We start from the raw sequence: 18,416 nt of genomic DNA, 5'->3' as shown, positions 1-18,416 counted from the left end.
TGAGAATATCAAGAATTCTCCACTTGGGGAAGTAGAATTTTCCCCCTTTCTCACCATTCCCCCAAGGGGACTTTGCAAATACTTTTTTACTCACTGTTCAAATCACTCTGGGATTTATTGGGGCATCACTCTGGACAAATCTACAAAATCTTATGCCCTCCTCAAGGTTCCATGTACTTATGTGTTCAATTAAGCTGTCCACATAAGTTATATTAAGAATTGCACTAGTCAAAATAGAAATTTTGTACCAAATATACATTTTTTTACTTTAGTCTCATGCATAAGTTAAAATTTTAAAATATTGATTACCATCTATTTCAACACCCTGCAATTTTGACATTCCTTTGTTCTTCCTCATGCAAAAACATTTTTAAATTTGTACATTCAGTCACTATCATTATACACTCTAGGCATTCCTAGATATACCATCTCAGTCTTTATCGTCTATCTTTTTTTTCTGATTTCCTTTGTGCCCCCAGCCCTCCTCCCTCTGTCATTCTCAAATTCAGCTTCATTCAGTGTACTAACATAATTGCATTTCAGTTAGGTAGTATTGTGCTGTCCATTTCTGAATTTTTACAATCAGTCCTGAATAACTAGCTTTTAATAATGTGACTCTTAAGACACGTGTGTTTTGTAGTTTACACATGAATGATCCTTATATTTTGTTCTAATGCTTATATCTAATCTCTATCTTCCTTTCTCATTTGCCTCTGCAGCAACATTATTATGTAAATGCTGAGTTGTTTTGCCCTGGAAAGTGGGAACTGATGGGGAAACAGAGCTTGTGTAAGTGGGCCAAGGTCAAAAAGTCTCCAGGGACAGCTGCCAATCAGTGTTAGTCAGACATATGGCCTTGTGACCTCTTCTCATTGCCTCACAGTTATAGTTAAATGAGTAGGGTAGTCTTTTTGGTCAATTTTAGTTTTGTAAAAAAGAACTTTTTTTTTGTTTGTAGTAAAAACTTTTCTTTCACCACCCTGGATTTTCTCCATGGACGCCATAACTCACCTTTCTTCACCCCTTTTGCTGTTCCCAGGTCAACAGGAGATCGTCTTATTTTAAACACCATACTAATAACTGTTAGTCACACTTTTGGATTATTGACTATTCCAGGGCACTGGTCTTTCCTCTGAGAAAGTCTTTGTCTTTATTGCATAGTCTGTAGAGAGAACTGGTTAAGTTTAAAAAACTGACTAGGCAGGCCTGGTTTGGGGAACTAGACTTTGAAGTTAACCACCATTAATACTCTTTCAAGGAGAATTTATTTTCACCTTCTTCCCAGTGGAGTTTTGGTACTTCAAACAACCATGAAGTGAGAGTTGATGACCTTCCTCCGATTCAGCTGCTCTATTCTTCAGTGAATCAGTAGTTAATAAAAAAAATGTAGGTTATCTTAGGCAGTGTTCTCAAACTTGTTCCAAAGAATAGAAGATTCCAACAAAACTCTGGAGGCTGGTGTGGAAAGCTATTGGTAATATTTCACTTTCTTTAGTTAATACTGATGGTAAATGGAAACAACGTTCTCAGTTTTATTTTACTAAACTCTAAAAAGCATGGCAGAGCCTTGTCACTCTTCTAGCCACTGTGCCTTTTCTTCTTCGGGTCAGGGCATTGGTTCCCTGTGTCTGCCATAACAAATTACTTCAAACTGGGTGGCTTAAAACAACAGAAATTTATCCTGGAGGCCAGAAATTTGAAATCAAGTTGTCTGTAGAATTCTGCTCCTTCCAAAGGCCCTGGAGTGGAGGTGGGGGAATCATTCCTTGCCTCTTCCAACTGCTGGTGACTCCAAGGTTCCTTGGCTTGTAGCTGCATCACTCTTATCTTTGCCTGCATCTTCAGATGGCCTTTTCTTCTTCTGGTGACTGTTTTCTCTTCTTCTGTCATGTAATTGATACTGATCGTTGGATTTAGGGCTCACCTGGATAATCCAGGATGGTCTTATCTCGGGATCCTTAATTATATCTGCAAAGACCATTTTTCCAAATAAGGTCACATTAATAGGTTCTGGCGGTTAGAGGAAGGCCATATCTATTTTTTTTTGGTGGTGGAGGGCTACATTCTACCCACAGCAGACAGTAAGAAACCAGTCTTGTGTCTAACTGTCTGAGATAGATGAATAGTGCTACAAAATCCTTCTTACTTGGGCCTTCTCACATTCAACCCACGTTTTAATCACTCAAGATTGATTAGTGAGAAATTTAACTGAGACAGACCAGTTAAAACTCAGTAGTAGACTGATTTTGGTCTATAACCAGTGTTTGGGAACCACTAGGTTTCTTACCTAATATCTTTTTCTCTGTTAACTGCTCGTAGGGCTTTTGTTCCTGTTAATTAATTTCAGATAGTTAGATTTATGGAGGTGGGGAAACCAGAAGTGAATTGGCAGTTGTTGGATTGAACTTTGTTCCCTTATTTCCGAAATGTTAGTAGAAAGAAGTTTGATTACTGATACAATATCAAAGCTTTGAGAAGGAATTTGTTCATTTGTTTAACAAATGTTTATTAGGGAGTTCCTACAAAATGCAAGACAAATGTTCAGCAACGAACAGGGTAAATTTAGTCCCTGTTGCCATGAAACTTACATTCTAGGTATGGAAAGAGATTGAAAAGTTAATAAAAAATTAATTGAAATATTGCCATGAAGGGGAAGTTGTGAGAGCATGTAAAAGCAGGAAAGGCTTCCTTGAGATGTGGAAATTAGAATGAGTAGGAGATACCTAGGCAGGGGAGAAGGGTGGTGGCACGTATTGGTGCAGCAGTGTTGAAATTCCAGAAATAGAGAATAGCTTGTGCCGAGATGCTGAGACAGGCTAGAGCATGAAGGTTGGTGTGGCAGGAGTACAGACAGCTGTAAGGTGTAATAAAGGTTATGTTAAGGTGTTGTAGTACATCAGAGATGATAATGTAGATTTGGGTGATCACAGTAGAGAGGCAGAAACTTGGGTGAGTTTAGACAGAGTTTCTTACTTTTTCATGTCATGGCACATGCAAAAATGCTTTAAAAAGAAAACATATGTATATATATATATTCTGGGGTAAATGAACAAGGATGACCAGGGGCTGGGGAGGATCCATATCCTGACATAGCTATAACCCATTTGCCTGATGGAGAAACTTCAGTTTAAGAGATGGGAGGGAAAATTGATCAAACTTGGTCTTTGGGAAAAGAGGAAGAGTGTGAATCAAGGATAGATTCCAGGCAGGTTTTTGGTTTAAGCAGTTGGCCACTGGAAGTGCTTCTGAGATTTAGAACACAGAGAGGAGATGGTATGTGGAAAGGTCATGGGTTCAGTGTGTTTATGTTGAGTGTGAAGCTTCTGTAAATCATTCAGATGAAATGTTGAATAGGCAGATGGGTCTGGAACTCAAAGGAGAGAGGAATTCAGTAGCACCAAATAGATGTTAGCTAAAGTCAATTAGGAAATAATGTAGCACGAAGCTGTTAGGAATTTACACATTTAAAAGGTAGAGGGCCATGCGACAGTATCTCAGTGGCCTGCCATGCCAGAGACCCGGGTTCGATTCCGGGTGCCAGCCCATGCTAAAAAGAAAAAGAAAAAAAAAAAGAAAAGTCAGGTTAGAGGAGGATGTGGGATGAGTTAGCAAAGGAGACTGAGGACTAGAAAGTTAAGGGAGATGGAAGAAATACTCAGAGAGGTTAATGTGGAGAACATTAAGGGAAGAGAATGGTTAAAAAGGAGCGTTTTGCTAACTATATAAAATCCTGTTCGGAGGTTGTGCTGGTTTGAAAGGAAGTATGCCCCATAAGAAAAGCCATGTTTTAATATAAATCCCATTTCATAAAGGTAGAATAATCCCTATTCAATACTGTATGTTTGAAACTGTAATCAGATCATCTCCCTGGATGATGTGATTTAGTCAAGAGTGGTTGTTAAACGGTATTAGGGGATGACATGACTCCACCCATTTGGGTGGGTCTTGATTATTGGAGTCCTATAAAAGAGGAAATATTTTGGAGAATGAGAGATTCAGAGAGAGCAGAGAATGCTGCAGCACCACGAAGCAGAGAGTCCACCAGTCAGTGACCTTTGGAGATGAGGAAGAAAAACACCTCCCGGGGACCTTCATGAAACTGGAAGCCAGGAGAGAAAGCTAGCAGATGACACCGTGTTCACCATGTGCCCTTTCAGCTGAGAGAGAAGCCCTGACTGTGTTCACCCTGTGCCTTCTCACTTGCAAGAGAAATCCTGAACTTCATCGGCCTTGTTGAACCAAGGTATCTTTCCCTGGATGCCTTTGATTGGACATTTCTATAGACTTGTTTTAATTGGGACATTTTCTCAGCCTTTGAACTGTAAACTAGCAACTCATTAAATTCCCCTTGTTAAAAGCCATTCTGTTTCTGGTATGTTGCATTTCAGCAGCTAGCAAACTAGAACAGAGGTCAAGTAATATGAAGACTGAAATTTTTCCATTGAATTTAATGCCATGGAAGTGATTGATGAGATATTAGAGCTGCTTCTTTGGAGGCTTGTGCAGTAGCCAGATTGCTGGCTATAACCTGCAAGTTGTGAGGAATGAGAGGGAGGTTAGGAAATGGAAGCAGTAAAATGACAGTTCTTTTGAGAATTTTATCTGTGATGGGAAGGACAAAGATAGGGTATGGGCTAGCCATGGGGGTTGAGGTGAGATGAAGTAAAGGCAGAGAGCCTGGTGGTATAGGAGGATGAAGAGAAAATCAAGAATTTAAGGTACTTGAGAAAATGGAAAGGAATTGGTAGAGGAATTAGGAAAGAATGAATACAAGTGAATGTAGGTTTATATGATTGGCAGTGGACAGTCGAGACAGTTTCTTATTCATAGTTTTGTCTTCTCTGTGAATCAGAGCCTAGGTCATATTTTGAGTATGAGAAGGCAGAATACTTTAGGGGCAGAGCAATGTGAAATAGTCATTGTAGAGAATGGGAGCCTGAGTTTTCCAGAGAAATGTGGTAGGATTCATAGGTGGTATTCTCTCGTGGGCCACCCAGTTTAGGTTGATTCTAAAATGCCTGTTGCCTGCTTTTTATTTGGTTGTCTGGCTGCCCTTTTAGTATTAGAGGGGGTGAATAATTGTGTTCATCCAGGGAGGCAATTATGGCAGATTGGTGCCATGAAAGTATAACCAAGAAATTAAGAATTAACAAATGATTAGGATTACTGAATCGTTACATAGATTTTTTTTTCTTTCCATATTGTAGAATAGCCATTACTGTAACTGAACTAGTCTCAGTCCTGTGTATCAGAATCATTAGATTCAGATTACTATTGGGATGGTTATTTTAGACTATAGTTTCAACCCTGTTTAAACTTGATGTTATAATGGTAACAGCTCCATCCCCACCTTGTTTGAATCTGTGAAAACCCTGAACTCGTTGGATTCCGGGAGACAGATTTTTGGGCTTATAGGCCATCTGATCTGCTTCGTGTGTAGCAATAAACTCTTTCTTTCTTTGAAACCCTGGTGTCATAAATTGGCTGTTATGCGCATCAGGCATAGAACCCCACTTTGTTTGGTATCAGAATAGAGGAGCCAAGAGAATTTTGTGAGTCAAGGCAATGAAGATTTAAGATGAATGTGAAAAGATGTGAAGACAGGAGGTGGAGCATATAGGAAGAAAGTGTAAGCAAGAGAATGACAGAATCCAAGAAGAAACTTGAATAAACAAGATGGAAAAATAGGAGGTTGTGATCAGAGAGTGAATTTTTCATTCTGCACATCCTTTATGTAGTGGAACCTAAACCTGTATGTTGAGGAAGTTTTCATCACTGGTGGGGAGTGTGTTTAAGTAGGTGTTACTGAGTATCTGCTTTGGTAGTACTATCTATTTAATAGGTTTAGAATGGTATAACTTAACTCATTTGCTTTGGAGACTGCATATGGATGAAAATCTTTTTTGTTATTGTTTTTTTTTTTTTTTTGAAAGAGCCATATTTTGGGTATCTCATAATATCCTGCAGTTCTTATGATGGATCCAAACAAGCATGGCTTTCTTAGCAGGGTGACTGAATCCATTAAATTATTATTAACTACAGAGAAATTTCAGCAAGAATGAAAATGTGATTTGGAAGGTGAATTAGGTTTGGGTTCATGACAAGCTCTATGATAGGAATGTAAGAATGAGTGTTTGATACAGCATAGGGGAAGGGGGCACGGTCATTGAGGATAAAGAAATGAAGGAAAGAGAATTTGGGATGTTGGCCACATGGAAGTTGAAATCACTTGACTACAAATGAGTGGAGGTTTAGGAGAAGCCTTTGTTGAGGATGGGGAACAGCTGGAGGTTGGTTGATGGCCAGGGTGAGGCGGGGTGGAGCTGAGTATAACTGGATGATATGAGCCTCAAAGGAACAGGGTTTTGTCTGTTCTCTTTTCTTTCTAAGGGTATGGGGAAATAGTGACCTGGAGAATGTAGTGGGAAGCCAGAGCTAACTCTCCTCCAGACCCTGAGCATTAGGGGAATAACAGTAGTGCAGTGATTCTCTCTCTCTCTCTCTCTCTTTTTTTTTAAACATTTTTAATGACAGATCTTCACACTCATATAGTCCATTCATAGTGTATAATCAAAGGCTCATGGTATCATCACATAGTTATGTATTCATCACCATGATCAATTTTAGAACATTTGCATCACTCCAGAAAAAGAAATAAAAAGAAAAAATTCATACATCCCATACCCCTTACCCTTCCCTCTCATTGACCACTAGTACTTCCATCTATCCAATTTAATTTATCCCTTATCCCCCCTATTATTTATTTTTTATCCGTATTTTTTTTTTTACTCATTTAACCATACCCTGGATAAAAGGAGCATCAGACACAAGGTTTTCGCAATCACACATTCTCATTGTAAAAGTTACATTGTTATATAATTGTCTTCAAGAACCAAGGCTATGCAGTGATTCTCTTAAGTGTGGTTCTGTGCCTGGCAGTTGCTGCACTCCTGGGAATGTGTCAGAAATGCAGATTCTCAGTCCCATCCCAGACCTACAGAAACTGAAACTGTGAAGGGTGGGACTCAGCAAAGTGTGTTTTCACATGCTCTCCCGGTGATTCTGTCAGGGAGGGATGATTGAGAGTGAAGGGAGTGAAGTAGTCTGGCTGACCCACAAGAGATCTGATGAATTTCAACTTGGAAGTTTTTTCAGAGGGAGGCAAAGCAGTGGACTTACTGGACATGGGTCTTGGCTCTAGTGATCCTGGGTGACACCAGGCTGATAATTATAGTCTCAGAGCACGTGGCAGAAGCTTGGGCTCCGCTTGGTCCTAGGAGCTGCCGTTTTTCCCAGCAGTCATTATGAGGACAAGTTGATTTAATATTGCTTTGGTTTTCTTTGCAGTGGTTTTTTTTTCTCATGGGCAGGCTCTGAGAATCAAACCCAGGTCTCCAGCTCGGTAGGCGAGAATTCTTTCCACTTTTTTTTTTTCATCTTTGCAGTGTTTTTAAAACATAATTTTCATAATATACAAATTAAACTTATTTAAACTTTATTTAAACTTTTCCCATCATAAAAGTGAGTTGTTATTGCAAGAGATAGTTGCTTTGGAATTCAGATGTATTTTTCCTCTAAAAATACTGTGGTAAAGATTTTTCATAAAAGTGTATCCTGATCACGCTATCTAGAATAATAGGTATGCTATTGTCATTGTGACACTAAGAAGGCATTTTTTTGGAAATGATCATTCATCTGTTGCAAAACAGTTGAAGGTTAACTGTAGAATGGATGATAAAGATTTGTGGAGGTGGAATAATTGGAGCTGGGTTGAAGAAGCCGCAGGGCTGAGATATACCCAATTTTAATAGCTGTGATTCTCATCTCAGTTCAGTGTTTGGCCACAGATCTGTAATTTACAAAGCAGCTGGCCTTGTCTAGGCTTCTGGGGACAGAGAAGAACCCTAGCAGCTATGGCAGTATCGGGGCCAAGCTAGGATTATGAAAGGAGCTGCAAATTGGGGTGAGGGGATTTGTTAGCTAGCCCTTATTGATCTAATAAAATTTTGTTGCGTGAGTGACTTCAACAAATATTTACATGTCGTTTGTGCCAAGAAACATTTTATAAGCAAGGTAATTGAGGCTCAACAGTTTGATGATTTCCCCTAAATCAAAGTTAATGGGTAAATCAAGAATTGAATCCAGGTCTGAAGCCATACCAGGCTGCTCCCCCTGGGAGTATGGTAGGTTGGTTTTGGGTGATCCCATGAAGCATCTCTTTGTGCTCTCATCATCCCTCCAGAAACAATTAAACAAACAAAAAAAGCCTCCTAAATAATTGTGTAATGAATGTTTAGGTGGAATGGTGGGATGATGGATCATCTTACACCCCTGTCAACAGATATTTAGTCATCATTTAGCCTTGCAGCAAGCATGACCTTAGTGGGGCAGATGCTTGAGGAAAGGGATGGGGGAGGCACCGGTCAGTCTTGTTTAGGTTGGCCTTGATGCCTTGTTCTTGGCCATCCCAGCTCTGGGCCATCAAATACTGGTACTGTGGGTTGCTAAGTCCTTTTCAGAACATTTACATGTTTAATTTGTGTAGGAAACCTTACATTTGAGTGAAAAAAATAAAGATTTATAAACAACTTTGAAAGGTTGCTATCTTGTTCTAGATACCACTCATGCTAAATTAATTTAGTCTACTAATCAGAGCTCTGAAGAATTCTCTGAATTGCTAATCTTAGAACAGTGGAAGAATGGTATTAATGTTGGGCTGATTTCAGTTCCCAGAGGAGGAACTTGCAGATGGGGATGGGGGAAAAGTAGAGAAAAATCAGAATGCAGTTGTACATTTTCTATTTCCCTTTTTGAGATTTTTTCCTAGCTTACTTGTCTTCTAAAGTTTTCTTTCTTTCCCTCTACCCCTCCCCTTCCTCCCAATCTTCCTTCTCCTTTCTTCCCTCTCTCCTTCCTTTCCTCTTTTCCTGTCTTCCTCCCTCCTGCCCTTCTTTCCTCCCATCCTTCTCTCCCTCCTTCCTTAGTGGAACATTTTGTTATTTTTGCTTTACATTTACTATTGAAAGAATTACTCCTGGGAGGGTAATGTTTGGAACTAAGAATTCTGAAGCATTAATTAACTTCTTACCATTTGTGGCTCTGTTTACTCAAACTTAGTAGGCACAGGGATAGAAGTTTCTCTAGGGCTGTATCAAGCTGTTTCTGGGCTTGGGGCCATATTTTATAACAAGACTTGGTATTGATCATTTTATTTCAGTTTAAAATGATTCAGTGATTAGGCTGAAGCCATTAAGGTCTGAATCCTTGAAAATAAAATGGTCAGCACAATTTGTTTTGTCTCTTTTTTCACTGCATGCTTGATTTTAGGGTTTGAAGTTAGGAGATAGGCCCAACAGAGAAAGGAATCCCTCAAGTGGGAGAGAGGCTGTCTGATTGTTGGGTCTGCATTTAAGCCTGAGTGATTGGCAGCGTTTGACCATGAGGAAGAGGCCTCTAAAAATAACTGGTGAGCAGGGTATGCAGTCAGGTCCAATTTCAGTTCTAGAGGCCTTTGCTGTGGGGGTTGGCCAGTCTAAAGCTCTCATGGGGAAGGACGTACAACATGCCTGATACCTGCTGATAGCATTTTGATTTTTTTAATCTTGCATATATATATATATTATTTATGGATTGAAGAAATCTAAATGGCCGACGATAAAGGTATATTTGTATTGTTTGGGTTAAAAGTAGATTTGTATCTAGCTGTCAACTTTTAGCTTTATCTTCAGTTGTGCTCCATTAAAATATTTTTGGCTTAATGCTTTGACTGCATCTTCTATATTTTCTGTTTTGAACTGCTGGAGACATCCATTTTCACAGTAGTTGAATTTTTCATGGAATAATGTATTCGTCTTTAATCTGAGTATGTTTTAGTGTCTTAAATTAGAATATATTTTAGTATATTGTAATATCAGAGGTTGCTTTTTATAAACTGCCAAATGTACAAGTGAACTTCCTTAGCCTTTAAGTTAATTACAATGAATTTAGAAAATTGTGTGTATTCATTTGAAATTATAGGAAAACTTAAGGGATATATAAATTCAGTCTTATGTTATTGAGCAGGCTTAATTGGCTCAAGAAAGACTTTGCTATATATGGAAAGTGACCTACTTTTTGTGAAGCAGACAAAAAATGCAAAGCAAAGACACTAAGATTTCATTTTGTTCTTTAAATTGAATCATTAACCTTCAAGTGTTCTTTGATCATGGGTTGACTTTACTTTTTTAGGTATGCTTGTTTTTGCTTTACTTTGTGATTTGTCTTTCCACTTAATTGAAAGCAAACTGCATTTGCTCATTATGTTGAAAAATTATATGTATATATAAGTAATAGATGTGTGAGAACTGCTTCCAACTCTTAATTGTCTAATGGTGATGAAAAGGATTCTACTGTTGATATAGAGAATATGGACATCTCCATTTTGAATGTGTTTTGAATAAATGGTTAGAATGGATTATATAAAGTAATTGTATAGCCTTGAAGGGGCTACTATATATCTGACTCGCAGTTCTTTTAAAAGACCTTCTCCCCGTCTCCATGGATTACATAATCTATATAGTGAGGTAAAATCAGTCATTACTTCTGACTCATGTTTAACAGTTCTTGGCCCCCAAAGAGTGATATTTTATAGCATGTAAAAATAGACTGATGAGTTGTTTGGCAATGTTTATGGCTTTTTAAAACTTTTAACATGTAGTGTATGTATAAATCATAAAATCCTCCCAGATAACGCTGACTAAGACTTATAAATGGTTGATTTTTAGTTCAGTTGGGAAGTAGTCCATATAAATAATCGGCTATTCTCAGGTGCTGAATGTATCTTCTGTTATCTCTTTCTTCAATCGAATAAATAAAGTTACCTGTTCTCCCTAGTCCACTCTTCATTTTGGAATGGGGCATATTCCATTGCTTGCCATGAGAATTTGCTGTTTGATAGTACATATCAGCATAGCAGCATGTTGATGGGACAATGCCAGAGTAAATAAATTCAAATAGTTCCTGTCTTATTCTTACCCCTGTTAAAAAAAGTATATTTTGACTAATTCTCAGCACTGCAGGTGTAACATGGAACATAAAATGGAAATTAAGACATGAATTTCACGGTGGTTGACTGTCAACCACTAATTGCTCTTTTGGACAACCGTCTTGGAACCGTCTACTGATTTCAGGTTTGCTTTAGAGAGTTTTGAACCCTCCTGAAGGGTTTGTCTTACTATGCTTTCTTCAGTTTAATTGGACAGAACCTGATCTGTCCTTTGAGACTAGGCATACCATATTTATAAAGTGACATATCAGGAGTATATTATTTGCTGTTGATAAGAAAGTTCCCCTAAAAAAAAAATGTCTTAGGAAGAGTCCTTCTGTAATTCAGTGTTATGTTCCTTTATGAAATTAGAATAAATATTAACAGAAATAAGAGCAACAATACTAGAGGAACACCTCATTTATTTGACATTATAAAGTGATGGTTAAAGCATTGCTAAATAAGTGAGTTTTCTAATTAAGTAACATTTAAAGTGATGAATGTAATGAAAACTGTATTGAGAAAACCTTTCTGAATTGAATTATGTATTTCTTGCATTTTTAAACAGATTAAAATAGTATTTTAATGACAGAATTAATATGAATATCATTTCTTGCCTTGTACTAAAGATTATTTTTGAGTACTAGAAGGGATTTCCCTTAAGCATCAATGATAAATGATCTCCTGCCATGATGCTTTTCTAGTTTCCTTGTACTCCCACTGCATTCATTGCATTCCTGCCTTTTATAGCCCCTCCGTCAGTATTTTGTGGCTTAAGCTTATTCTTCTTTCTGTTTTGGTGTGGGCATTTATATAATACTTTTTTTTTAAGTTGTCCCCCCAACACACACACACTTTTCCTTACATTTGGTGTTATAACTTGGATAGGTATGGCTGATACCTTAGCCAGATGATACTTTACTTTTGAGAAGTTCAGAGATTTTCTTCTCCCATTTCTGCTTTAAGAGAAAGAGATACAAATAGACAAAATCTTGAACTTTGAATTCAAGTCATTCTTTCATTTTGTTAGTCATTAGGCTTATTTAAATAACATCTATGTGCTTTCACAATGTAGTATTACTGATATACAAATTTTGGAAATTTAGTTATTAAGTAAGAATCGTATCATGTCTAGGAAATAGGGGCTAAATACATGTTAAATGACTGAAGAAGAACTCAACCTTGTATTTTCCATTAATGAGGAAAAATATAGGAGACTGTATAATTACAAAATAAATCTCCAAGAGGAGATGAGACGAGAACCCAGCTTTATTGCAATTTTAACACTTATTTATTATTATTATTTTTATTTTTTTATTTTTTTGAGTGCGTTTGCTGGGAAACAAACCCGGGTCTCTCACATGGAAGGCAAGCATTCTACCACTGAACCACCCATGCATCCTTAACACTCATTTTAAATATGAAAATTTAAATTTGATTCTTAGAGACAATGTGTACCTAAGGAAGGAATATTCTCAGTCGTTAACTGTTATAGTTCTATATCTAGATTTGAGAGTAAATTGGATACTTTTGCCTTCAAATGTCTTCAGGATGCAAATGCCTTCAGAAGGCATTATTCTTATTATAATTAGTATTACATACCAGTAGGTATGTATGTTTTCTTTATGTTGTATAGAAATAAAGAATTTTTTTTTCATAAGGGCAAAGAAAAAAATGACTTTGTGTATTTAGAAGTTTAGTGAATTAAAGAAATCGCAGCTACTGAATCAGTAGCCCACTGACTATTTTCTTTTCTTTTTAAAAATTTAGGGCGGATCATAGTGGCTCAGTGGCAGAGTCCATGTCAGAGACCTGGGTTCATTTCCCAGTGCTTGCCTGTGTGAAAAAAAAAAAAATTAGTGGCGCTTAATTTTTCATTCTTTTTGTACTCTATAGGCTTAAAACACAACACATATAGAGTAATTATCATTTATCCCCACTGATAGTGCAGAATTTTCCACCTACTTGACCACTCCTTTCCTCACAAGGCTGTGTTCAGATAATGAAACAGTGAAGACTATATTTTAAGTGAATTTAATATACTACATACCAAGCAAATATTTTCTATTTTTTTTAATTGGCTTTTAGGAGATTTTTGATAAGTGTAGCTTTGTGAATTTAACATATGCTTTAGAAACTGGCCCTTTTTGATAGGTCCATTAATATTTGAAGTACAATTTAAAAGGGCATTATTGACTTTTTCTTTCAGAATGAAATTTGTCTTTAGTTGTTTTGGTTTTATGCCCTGAAGTATAGGTATAAAGATAAATATGTGTGTATGTTTGAGCATGTGTACACACCACACATATATGCACACTCACATCAACTTAGGTTTTTTTTTTTTTTAATGTTGGAACAATTTTATTTCACAGTTGAGTTTAAAACCACAAAGACACTAGGTTCTTCATATAATAGCAGTAGTATAAACAACCCTATACTTTCTAGAAAATTATTATATAGGGTCTCTCAAAGTGAGAGAGCACCCTGTAGTATGGTTTCAGTTGGGTTTCTTGGAAAAAACTCACTTCTAGGCTAAATGCTAAAACACCATTCCACCACTCTGAATCTTTTGGTTCAAAGCAAAGATTGTTGTCATTCTGGTACATGTTCCTGCATTACTACATATTTGATAATACACTTACAGTCTCATTTATCAGGTAACGTTCCATTGGTTTATCAGCCTTTTCTGCAGGTTTATCAGCCTTTTCTGCAGGTTCATCAGAAGATTGAACAAGCTGTGCCTTTCTTTGTGGTCTTTCTTCAAGACCTTCCAGGAATGGAGACACGTTATCATCATAGATCATAAACCCCAAGTCTTTACCAACAATTTCAATGGAAACATTTTTTGTGGATAGGTCCTACTCTGCAGGAAGTATCTCTCTTGAGGCACACAGATTGTGTTTAGCCAGTTCATTCAAAATAAACTACCTAAACTCAGACATATGTCTCTCAAAGTAAGTATGAGCAGTTTGAGAACAGGCTCTAGTGGACATAGCCCTGCAGTTAAAATAGTTAGTAGGTAGACAGGTTTGGAAAATATGAGGGCCCGTATCATCATAACCAGCAATGAGCAGTCCCACACCATATGGGCTTTGGCCATTTCATTGTGTTGGTATCTCGGTCTTTCTTCCAATTAGAGACATAAAATGAGACATGGGAAGAGATCTGTTAAATACAAATCTGGAATCCAAACACTCCTGGCCCATGAAATTACCTAACAGTCAAGTATCAGCAGTTAGCCCTGCAGTTGAGATACCAATATGCTTGTCAACATGTAGAATTTTTTTTGATGGCCTGCAAGCTCTGATTGTGCTCTCTTCAATGCAGCCAACATTGCATGGGTTTCGATTTCAGACCAACTGTGGTTGAACCTTACTTAACAGCATCCATCGTATATTCAATTTAGTGACTCTTACCCTGAGGGCTCCAAACAATGACATAATTGTCATATCAGTTAGGAAACATGGTCCAGTGTGGGACTAGCTGTGGCCCCATCTTGAAAAGTTGACCTAGTGGTTTGTTTAAAAAATGTACAAATCCTTTTGGCAAGAATAAATTATCTCATTTTTACCTCCAGAAGCATTGGCAGTATTTTCGCTACTGATATTCTATAATTAGAATTGGTTTTAGGAGTCAGAAGACTGAGGTTGTAGATTACAGTCATTCAAGTCTTTTGAAATCATGTTGCTCTGCACTCTCACGTAGGTCAGGGATATATCCATCGTGCAGGGGACTTGGGGCGAATCTTTTCATCTTGTCTATAAAAGAGGGACGATTCTTCCTTTCCTTACATCAGTCATTCTTAACAGGTACTGCTGTTCTCAGGGACATTTGGAAACATTTGGGAGTGTTTTTGTTTGTCATAACAACTGGAACGAGGGGAACAAGGGGTGTCAAATGTCCTGTGGTGTGAGGGGCAGTCCCACACGACTACCTAGAAACCAGAGATGCCTTCTAGAGAAACAACCAGACTGGGAGGCTCCCATGCAGCTGTGAAAAAGATTGCAAGTACTGAGCAAACATGAGACAGCACCCTACTTTCTACCTGCTTAGTAAACTTCCTTTTTCTCAACTGGCATTTTTAGGATATGACTTCTCATAGTCCTTTGTAAGAAAAAAATTAATATTGCTGTCCTTCCTTTTAAAGACAATGTTAACTATTTTCTGTTAATATCTCTTGATTCTCATTGTTTTTATTTATTTTTAGCTGTAAGAATAATTTTTCCAAAATGTAAGAGTATATCAGATGTGATAAACACCAGTTCTGGTGGATGACACTTTACAAAGCTCCTTCTTGCATTGAAATCTGTTGTGGATGAACTTTTTCCTGTTTCTTCAGGTCTTAGTGGATCTTTTAAAGGAGCAAGGCTGGATTGCTGAGGCTGTTACCTTCTCTTCTTCCCTGACCTCTACTACCTATAAATAGTGTCCTTCCTTCTCTCCCTCTCTCTTAGGCTAAGAATACAGAATGAGGTTTGTGTGTGTGTGTGTGTGTGTGTGTGTGTGTGTTTGTGGGGTCAGAAGGGAGGAGATTTTTCTCCTGTGGTAGTTAACAGAGTCTAAGCTTCTACAGGAACTAAATGGTATAGAGGAAAGGATTTGACTACATCTCTATATAATACGTTGTTGATATGCTCTGAACTTTGAAGGTGGTTATATTTAGGTAGTTTTGATAAAGAACTTAAAAGGAAATATGTAAATTATATAAACCTTCACTTTAAAAAAACCTATTATTTCATCAATCAGAAGTTTATTTCTTCCATTAGTTCAAAGTTAGTGTCTTACACACATGGTATTAAGTCTAAGCTGAAGCTTTTCTGTCTTCAAAACCTTTATTTTGGGTAACACATTTTAAGAATTTTGTGATATCTATTTTTGAAATCATCTACTATTAGAGGCACTATCAATTACTAGAGAAATAATACAATGCCGGAGGGTAAACAAAGCCTTTTTTTTGATATAATGAATGACACTTTTACTTATTTTGTTTTTAAACAGAGACTAAACATGGAGGACACAAGAATGGGAGAAAAGGAGGACTCTCTGGAAGTTCATTTTTCACCTGGTTTATGGTGATTGCATTGCTGGGAGTCTGGGCATCAGTAGCTGTTGTTTGGTTTGATCTTGTTGATTATGAGGAAGTTTTAGGTAAGTTTTTTTCTTTATTTAACTTGTTAATTTGAAATACTTTGACATTTACAGGGCAGTTGAAATAACAGTACAAACATCATATGGAGAACTCCAGCATACCCCTTCCTATCCCCTCAGGTACCCACATTCACCAATTTTAACATATTGTCACATTTACTGTATCATTCTTTATCTATCTCTTAGTCCACCTATCTATCCATCTGTTAATCTGTCTTATCTATTTGTCATTCTATTTCTTACACTTGGGTGTAGGTTGTGTACATCATGCTCCTTGAATACTTAATACTGCCATGTACATTTCCTGAGAACAAGGATACTCACTTATGTGTCCACTCTAAATGCAGTTATCACGTTCAAGAAATCTAGGATTGATACAAAGCTTGCAGTCTATATTCTAGATTTTTCATATGTCCCACTAATGTCCTTTTGAGATTCTCTCTTTCCTTGTTGGATCCCATCCAGGACCAGGTATTGCATTTCATTGTTGTCTTTTTATTTGCTCTTTCTTTCTTTTCGTTTTCTTTTTTTTCAGTCATGGGATATGTAAATACATATTTTTATTTAGTTGTGGTAAAGCAACCTAAACTTTCCTACCACAGCCACTCCCAAGTGTACATTCAGTGGCGTTACTCACATTCACAGAGCTGTGGTTCCCTTACCAAGTCCCATCACTAAACTTTCCCATCCCCCAGAAGGAACCTGACACCCATGATGCATTAACTTCCCATTCCTCTGCACCCCGTCCTTATCAGCTTCTGCTCTTATTTCTGTCTCTAAGCTTGCATATTCTCTGATCTTTTTTCTATAGTTACGACAGGATATAAATTTAACATCCTAAATCTATAACAGTCTTTTATGCTTTAATACCAACTTAACTCCAGTGACATACACTCTCTATCTTTCTATACTTTTCCACCTCTTCACCTTTGTGTAGTTCTTATGACAACTTACATGTTTATACTTTGAGTCTGAAACCACTGCTTTATCATTTCATTTTATGCATTTGTCTTTTAGACCCTGTAGGAAGTAAAAAGTAGAGTTACAAACCAAAAATACAATGGTGCTGGTGTTTATATTTACCAATATCGTCACTCTCACTGGAGATCTTTACTTCTTCATGTGGCTTTGATCAATGATTGTCCTTTCCTTTCAACCTGCAGAGTTCTCTTTAGCATTTCTTGTAGGGCCAGTCTAATGGTGATGAACTCTCTCAGCTTTTGTTTTTCTGGGAATGTCTTACTCTCTCCCTCACTTTTGAAAGTTCTGCTGGATATAGAGTTCTTGGTTGGCAGTTTTTTAAATAAGTTTTCTCACTGCTTTTGTGCCTCTAAGGTTTCCATGTGAGAAATTGGCACTTAATCTGATTGAGGCTCCCTTGTATTTGACATGTTGCTTCTCTCTTGGGGTTTTTGGAATTCTCTCTTTGTCTTTGGCTTTTGACAGTTTGACTATAATCTGTCATGCCATGGATCTATTTGGGTTTATCATGTTGGAAGTTAGTTGAGTGTCTTGGATGTGTATATTCATGCCTTTGGTTAAATCTGGGGAATTCTCTGCCATTATTTCTTGAATATTCTCTCTGCTCTTTTAAAGATTATTTAAAATCTCCTACAACTTCCACAATAGCTTCTGACACCAACTGCAAATGCTGCATTAACTCAGTTATTCTTACTCTAACTACCTGGAGTTAGGCCAGACCGCACAGTCACAGTGATCCTCTATAATACTGGCTCTTAGGCATCTATCACAGGTTCAGGGGTCCAGGCCACCCACACTTCTGACCAACTCACTACAGATTTGGGGATTCTTACCATCCCCTTGGGCTCAGTGATTTACTAGGACAATTCACAGACTCACTGAAAGTACTTTGATCCTATACTTAGGATTATAATTTTGTTATAGTAAAAGGTTATAAATATGAAGAAGCTAAAAGATGAGATGCATAGGGTGAGTTCTGAGAGGGTCTCAGACAGAAGCTTCTGTGTCCTTTTCACATGAAGTCAGAGCACCTCTCCCTCCCAGCACAGTAGTGATGTGTTTTCTCAACCATGGAAGCTCATTATGGCTTCTAGTGTCCTGAGTTTATATGGGGTCTCCTTGTATAGGCATGTTGGATGGAATCAATGCCTAAGTGTATGAGCTCGATCTGCAGCTCCCTATTCCTTCCAGGGGCTGGGGACTTGGGGCTGTTATGATCTGAATTAAAGCTCCAACTCCTAATCATGTGGTTGGTTTTTCTTTC

General features: G+C 37.6%; 1 protein-coding gene and 1 pseudogene across 11 annotated transcripts in view; one reads left to right on the top strand and one right to left on the bottom strand.

Annotated features, from left to right (window-relative positions):
- Positions 1-18,416, top strand: part of ASPH (aspartate beta-hydroxylase) — a 272,195-nt gene that overhangs the window by 31,003 nt on the left and 222,776 nt on the right. For 8 of the 11 annotated variants that reach the window (XM_077166854.1, XM_077166851.1, XM_077166849.1 and 5 more), the window contains exon 2: positions 16,022-16,171. In XM_077166854.1, the coding sequence (XP_077022969.1) occupies positions 16,022-16,171 (150 nt within the window). Of the gene's footprint in view, positions 1-8,991; positions 9,661-16,021; positions 16,172-18,416 lie in introns of those variants that run through there. The other 3 variants (XM_077166860.1, XM_077166857.1, XM_077166859.1) reach the window with 3 other exon arrangements.
- Positions 13,642-14,488, bottom strand: LOC143685701 (proteasome subunit alpha type-1 pseudogene; annotated as a pseudogene).

This window comes from Tamandua tetradactyla, chromosome 6 (genome assembly GCF_023851605.1).
Source record: "Tamandua tetradactyla isolate mTamTet1 chromosome 6, mTamTet1.pri, whole genome shotgun sequence".
NCBI lineage: Eukaryota > Metazoa > Chordata > Mammalia > Pilosa > Myrmecophagidae > Tamandua > Tamandua tetradactyla.
Note: the sequence above shows the minus strand (reverse complement) of the source record. Positions and strands in the feature narration are given on the sequence as shown.